This window comes from Pavona decussata, unplaced genomic scaffold, assembly GCF_977016875.1.
Source record: "Pavona decussata unplaced genomic scaffold, jaPavDecu1.1 SCAFFOLD_61, whole genome shotgun sequence".
In the NCBI taxonomy this organism is placed as follows: Eukaryota; Metazoa; Cnidaria; class Anthozoa; order Scleractinia; family Agariciidae; genus Pavona; species Pavona decussata.
Genome location: NW_028145482.1, coordinates 3,360,001 through 3,367,500, shown reverse-complemented (window position 1 = coordinate 3,367,500; position 7,500 = coordinate 3,360,001). Strand labels below are relative to the sequence as shown.

Here is a 7,500-nt window from a genome sequence, read left to right as displayed (position 1 = left end):
TTGTACAAAGGAACAACCTTTGAACCTCAAAGGCGCTTTGGTCAGCAAATATTTTATCCCTATCGTCATCGAAAACTATAACATCGAAAAGAATGTGCACATGGTAACTTCTCGTGACAGTCTATTATTAAAATAAGTTCTTTATTCCTTTTGCTTATTCTTATCATTAGATGTTTAACTTAATATAATTTTATTCCTAAAGTTGTGAAAGCTAAGGTTTACAGCAAAAGCACCTCCAAATACCAGAAGGTTTATAACGGGTCCACCGCGTTACGTAGGATCTTCAAGACAGCTGTCAAGATCTTGACGCTAAATTAGCATGAAAGTAATTTTCCGCTTGACAGCGTTGCCGACGCATTCAAAAAGTTTACAAACGCAACAAGCTTTTTGAACTGAATATGGACAATTTTTGGCCGACGGCTTTTGTCGTTTATAGTACTTCGATCGGACAAAATCTACTAGAGAGGTCTCTCTACTATTACACACGAATGAACGTTCAACGCCGAACCGGCTTCAAATCGCTAAAATCGCCGTCTTCCTCCTCAAGAACGACAACACTCAACATTTAAGGTAAAAATACGTTTATTTTGATGTTAAATGAGAATATTTATCGCAATCTAGTACGATAATACGAGGATTTTCGACATTCCCATACATTTCCTCTATAATTTCAAAATACAAACGGTCACACAGTTTGTGTGCGTACCCTGTGCTTAGCCTCCGGCGCAGTCGTTTTTAGGTATCAGGTAGTGGGTACTCTAAAAACGACTGCGTGGGAGGCTAGATGACGTCAAAATGTGGTGTGTAGTGTGTCTGATGCCCGGGGGGGGGGGGGGGAGGACTCTCATAAGAAAGGGGCGGGGATGCTCGTCGTCTCGCTTAGGGTGTAAATTTCAGATTTGGTCTCACTTGGAGTGTTCAGGGCAAAATGCCATTATATTTAGCCGTGAAGGTCTCGTTTAGGGTCGCACGCGAAAAGTTACTGTATTTTATATTTGTTATTTATTATTTGTCTGTGTTTTAAAATGGTCTCGTTTAAGGGGGTCAAAAAACTTTGGGCCATGCCCAGATTGGTCTCCTTTAGGGGTTTAATTCAAAATTTCCGACGAGCATCCCCGCCCCTTTCACATGAGAGTCTCCCGCCCCCCCCCCCCCCCCCCCGGGGTCTGATAGGCAAAATGAAATCTTTTTGTTTTATTCAATAAGCAGGTCATTTCGTAATGCCTCCTCAGCATGTTCGTAAATATTTCACATACAAACGCTCATATTTTCGCCGACAGCATTTGGGGACTCTGGACTCTGATCACGTGCGTGCACTGACGTTAGGAAGAGAAGAGAGGAGAACGACAGGTATCCCACAATCCTTTGCGTTTACAACTATATTATCAAAATTTCATGTGACGTCATCAGTCTCTCCAGAACGCACCAATCGCTTTAAAACGGGGAATCCCCGACTATTGGTTTTAATATTGGAGCTGTAGGTGCATATGACAGTCGGTGCCAATGAAAATATGGGGTACTGATCTACGTAGCTTGAACGCTTTGCAACACAGTAGTATTGATGCCACACAACTGACTTTTCTTCATCCTGATAGAGCAATATTTTTGATGGCATGAAACGGATCTTAATATACCAGGTAACTGAACTTCACTTAAGGCGGTTTGTTTTTAATCGCTTTTGAAACCGATCGCTTTTCAGTGCATGCAAAATAAGGCTGCTTTCAACAGCAAGTACGTCAACTTGGCCCAATGAAGAGGTTAGACATCATCAAGAATTTATTATATGTAAGTATAATTTACTTTAGAGCCGTTTATCGAAAGCATTAGAAAAGTAATTCTTCGGTAAAGGGGCGAGGACAATGAGATAAGCTTATTTTGTGTATTGATTGTCAGCGAAGCCCTTACAAACACGAACACAAATATCCCAGATGACGGTATAGCGACGAAAATGAGTTCAAAGAGTCAATACTGCACTAACTTCGTAGGTTTCATATCATATCTGAGAATTTCAAACATGAGTAGTTACTCACTTGCCAATTTAGTTGCATTTTATGTAGGTTACGTCGGTTACGCCCGAGATCTTCGGCGTGGATTTTCCAAATCGCTCGGCTTTATAGTAGACCACGATCGTGAAAGCGGCATAGGTCAGAGGTAATCGTGGCGTTAGATTACTTCATGCGCGCAATGGCACCACAGAAATTACCTACTTGTAGGATTTTGAAAACTTCCACTGTTCAAATGAACATTTTTGTCCAAAAATATCCAGGATTTCTCTCCCGGTGTAGGAATTAGAGTGTAGAGGCGGTCGGCATAACGTTTTCCTGGCGTAGGTGCTTCGAATTCGGCGGTCGCTTGGCGTGAAGTTGGAAACTCTCGGCGTTGATCTTCGGCGTAGGACGAACACAGAATGCACCCTGGAATTATTATTGAGTTGCCTGTATACAGAAAATGATATTCAAAGGAAATTACAGAAATTTTCATTGCAAGATTTCCGCGCAGCCTCAAACATCAATTATGCATACAGTATACCTGCCAACTTTTTCTGAGTCAAACGCGTGAGATTTTTATCTCGTCATGACTGGGATTTCCGAAAACGACCGAGCCACTTCCGAAGATTTCCGACGGTTTTCCGAAGACTTCTGAACGCTACCGTAAATGTCCGACGATATTCCGACGACCTTTGAACACTTACGATTCGAACGGATTGTAGACATTTGAAAGCTTTTCCGATTGTTATAAAGAGCAAAGAAATGGTACATAACAAATCTGAAATGAAATTAAGTTTTTTTTTTAACAACTCGTCCGGATTTGTTAGTCAGGCATGAGAAATTGTCCTTGATGGGTGAGATTAATGTCTTTAGTCCACAGGCGTGAGACTCACGCATAATGCGTGAGAGTTGGCAGGTATAATACAGTCATTGTTCAAAGGAATTAACAATGGGGTTAACATAAAATTATTTGCACATGTACAAAAAAAATGAAAACCCACCTAACAGCGGTTAATTTTTATTCTGTTTTATTGGCGCTCACGAATTGGGCAGTTCCAAACACTAAAAGAATTACAGTTGAACCTCTCCACAACGGCCACCTTGGGGACAGAAGAAAGTGGCCGTTGTGGAGAGGTGGCCGTTATGCGCAGGTAGGGGTGTAATATGACACCTTTTTTTTTCAGGAAGTACAACATGTTTATTGTGCCAAGTTCATGCTTACTGTAGCCTAAAATGACAATCCAATCTTAAATAATATATATAGATAAATTACACGATAAAAACGTAAATAATGCTTTGAATCAAAATGCTTAAAAGACGAAACGAGCAAGGTTCGCAGCATTCGCTATATTATTGCAGAAAATTTATGCTTACTGCAGCATATAAATGAAACACAATCAAAATACGTATATCATTAAAATGGATACAGAAACTAATGTTCCGATGACAAATGTCGATTACTGCATCAGTTTATAAAAAAAGCTTTTACAAAAAAAGAACTGTACTGGCCGTTGTCGAGAGGTTGTTTTGGCAGTTGGGGACGCACTTTAGTGGCCGTTGATGTTGTAGAGAGGTGGCTGTTGTAGAGAGGTTTAAACAAGAGCTAATGTATGGACTGTCCGCCGGGACAAAAAAATGTGGCCGTTGTAGAGAGGTGGCCGTTATGGAGAGGTGGCCGTAAGTGGAGGTTCAACTGTACATCATAAGCTGACAAAGCTTAGAATAGCTTCAAAGCAATCTGCCTTCTGCCTTCTGGATCTTCCGATCTGATAGACTGAATTAGTTCAGGGTAGTTTTCCTCTTTTGAATATGTTGTGGTTCAAATTTTTTCTTGGTTTAAATTTACGTGAAGTTGAAAAGTTTATAGATTTTATGGATTGTGAATATATCTTATTTTTTTTAACATGATCAGCTGGTGATATGACATCGTACAGGCTATTAATATTCTATTATTAATAAATCAGTTTATAAAAATAGTTGTAGCTGTCAGTTTAGTTGTGGCTTATTTGTAAATGTCGTGGTTCAATGTTATCCTTGGTTTAAATTTTATTTCCCTTTGTTTTGGGGTATGGTAATGTATGATAATGAGTTTAAAACAATGGGAAATAAAAATTAAACCTAGGATAAAATTGAACCACAACATAAACACCAAATTTATTTGTATTTTAAGTTTAGTATAGACATACCTACCTGCCTGGAGTAGCTTTAGCTATTTGTGGGTAGATATCTAACCAGCTTGTAACTGTCTGTTCTTTTTTTTTAATAAATGTTTGTTGTTTCACAAAGGTTGTTAATATTTTGTTGTGTGGTGGTGGTGGTGGTCGTTAAAAGTCATGGATTTTTACCCAACATTAAAGCCGCCCAATTCCTTTTAGAGTCTGGAAATCTGTGTTTTCAAATAATGATTTATAAGAAATATGGTTTTTTTTTTGTTGTTTTCAGGTCACTATTGCTGTAGTGTTGACAGGCCTGACTGTTGTGAACTGCAAAAGGCAAAAGCCAGGACATGATGAAATTGAGCGAGTACAAAATGAGACACATTCCATAATCTGGAAATGTTCAGAATGTCAACTTGGTTTGGGATATAGTGTAGTCTGTGGCACCAGCGTGTCAATTAGTGTGTCGCTTGAATGTGTTCCTTGTGTGGAAGGTTTCAATTTCTCCAATAGACATGATTATTCTCCATGTAAACCTTGTATGAAATGTGCTGACCATGAGCTAACATCAGGCCGTTGCACGGCTGAAGACGATACAACAAAATGCTTAGGGACGTGCAGCAAAGGCTTCTACTGGAATGGCCTAACTGACTCCTGTCATCCGTGCAGTGTCTGTTGTGAAGGAAACATCACAGACCATGAAAAACAGTGTGAGAGCTCAGGCCTCCCACTCACTAACCAGTGTAGACAAACTAGCCTCAACTGTACACATCCATCAAATTCAAGTCAAAACACAAGTCATGAGGGGACATGCGACAAAGGCTTCTACTGGAATGACCTAACTGACTCCTGTCATCCATGCAGTGTCTGTTGTGAAGGAAACATCACAGACCTTGAAAAACAGTGTGAGAACTCAGGCCTCCCACTCACTCACCAATGTAGACAAAGCAGCGACATCTGTACGCATGCCATACATCCATCAAATTCAAGTCAAAACACAAGTCATGAGAAAGAGCTAGTTCATAAAGATCAACCCAAAAAACAAACTCTCCCTTCATATCTAATTGTGATCATTGTGATATCGATAGTTATCGTACTTGTGGTACTTGTTCTTGTTGTCATGTGGAGATGTTGTGGTTGTCAAAAGGCGAAAACTATACTAGAATTTATAGCCTGCTTTTGTTGCCGTTGCTGCCATTCTGCAAACACGACCAATGGAATCACAATGCATTTCAATCACAATGCAAATGACACAGAGGCCTTTGTTGGGAGAGTGACTGAAATTCAAGAGGCCTCAGACAAGTTAGGATCCTTGAAATCAGGTGAATTTCACTCAAACATTTAATTTACCCGAATGTTTAATTTTATAAAAACAAAATCATTAAACAGCACCAGCTACGATGCATTCTACCTAGGAATACATTTGAAGAGCTTAGTGTACAGCTGTTTTATGTCAAATTTTGGGTTGGTCTTTTATTTCAGATTTCCTTTATGTTTTGCTTGTTGTCTGTACATTGTGGTGTATACCCAATACTTTGTTTGATATTTACCTGTTTCTACTCTTTTTGTCGAAATTGTCCTGGGGAAGAGTCATTTATCAACTATGTGACATTATGGATGGGACAATTTTCTTTTTCTTTTTTGGAGGGGGCATGAAAAGTAAAAAAGCCCAAATAAAATGTTTGCACACACAAAAAAAATTGTCAACACGAAAATGTAGCCGGAAAAAAATGTTTGCATAGACAACAAAACAGAAAAAAAATTGTTTGTCTTGAAAAAAATTTCATCCCTCCCAACAAATTAATGGTCCATTCATAAAACCTTGTGAATGACAGGGAAGGGTGGTGAAGTCCCCACCCCTGGGGAGGTATTCAATAAGTGTCATGTCGGGAGGTTCCACCTGATGATTCAAGCCATTAATACGTACCAGGTTTCACATACCTGAATGTTTACGGAAATGGTACTTCCATCACATTATGAAACCAAATCCCCTTCATTACTGGTACAGTAAGGCTATGTTTGCATTATTACAGTCATGTCATTTCTGCTACTGTTTTGTATTTCTACTCTTTCTAAATTATACTGTCTTGGATTTAATCACTATCCTAGCTTTTAGTTCACAATCTATATTTATGACCCTTTAAAATACTAAAATTTTAAAATTTCACTGACCTTTCACATGTATAGAAGGCCCCCCATTTGTTACCAGTCCCGTCACCCTTTATTTCACTGTAGTGCAATGTCAGCCTGTAGATTTTGAACATTAATATAAAGCTTCATTTAAATTGATTCACTGTCTAGTAATTTTCTCTTCATCTACTTGAATTAGCTGTAATTTAATCATAGTTAGCATTTTTAGTTTTTACAGGATCTCATAAGCTGCAAATTAAGCTTAAATTAATAGCTATCATGGATACATAAAGGTTATTTAATCCATCCACTCATCCCAGCCACTCAATTCAGCTTAAATCACCTGTCCGTAGCACCAAAAGATTTGCCCTTCATGCAATGGACTTCACAGCCACCAGAGAGCATGCAGGAGCCTCAATCCCTTCCCTTGATCCTCGTATGTGAGGAAGTTTCAGCCATTCATTCATTCACCCCCCACCTTGGCTCTGAAGTGGCATATAAAGTTGTAAGGGAAGAAACCTGCCCTTATCCACAGAAAAAATTCCTGTGTGTTAACAGTTTTTTGTTTTGTTTTTTGTTATTTGATATCTTTGATATGTACTGCTGTACTAGCTCCTGCTGTTGGAAAGAGGCCTGATTTTAAAAGGATGTGCTCTGTTCCAGTTGATGTCCACCCAATAGTGTCACCAGAAATCCACAGGTCAAAAAGTCACCCAGGCGCTCTTAAAGATTTGAACACCTGGGAACAACCAGAAAACAAACTTAATGTGCATGAGATACGTGCCAATGTTCGAAGAAGAAAGAAATGTGGAAAGAAACAATACAGTAATTATATGCTATTTGTTTTTGACAATTTTAAACTATTAACTAGTTGTTAAAAGTGAAAATGTATTAGCCCAAGCACCTTAATATTAATAATAATAATTTAATAATTTACCAATTTATATAGCGCATATTTACATATTCTGATCAATAGTGCTTTACAATCATATATTTAAGAGAAAACGAAAATACATTACCGTGGTCAGCGCTAAGATTCCCTTATTGTAAGGTGACAATGGGCTGTATGTTGGTCAAGTTGTTGTCAAATTATGTGTATAAGTTCCTGAAAATATCCAACCCCTGCCCGTTCCCCACCCCATCTCCAATGTAGGGATAGGAAATTCTGTATTCTCGTAAAGAAAATGAACTGAGTTTTATTTTTGCCTGAATTATTGGGCTGTTTG

General features: G+C 38.7%; 1 protein-coding gene across 5 annotated transcripts in view; it reads left to right on the top strand.

Moving 5' to 3' along the window:
* Positions 1–334: 334 nt before the first annotated feature.
* Positions 335–7,500, top strand: part of LOC146479133 (uncharacterized) — a 15,525-nt gene continuing 8,359 nt past the window's right edge. The window contains exons 1-5 of one of the 5 annotated variants that reach the window (XM_085111368.1): positions 335–570; positions 1,281–1,350; positions 1,700–3,139; positions 4,431–5,466; positions 6,887–7,099. In XM_085111368.1, coding sequence (XP_084967494.1) covers positions 2,978–3,139; positions 4,431–5,466; positions 6,887–7,099 — 1,411 coding nt within the window. In that variant the 5' untranslated portion in view covers positions 335–570; positions 1,281–1,350; positions 1,700–2,977. Of the gene's footprint in view, positions 571–1,280; positions 1,351–1,433; positions 3,140–4,430; positions 5,467–6,886; positions 7,100–7,500 lie in introns of those variants that run through there. The other 4 variants (XM_085111372.1, XM_085111371.1, XM_085111370.1 and 1 more) reach the window with 4 other exon arrangements.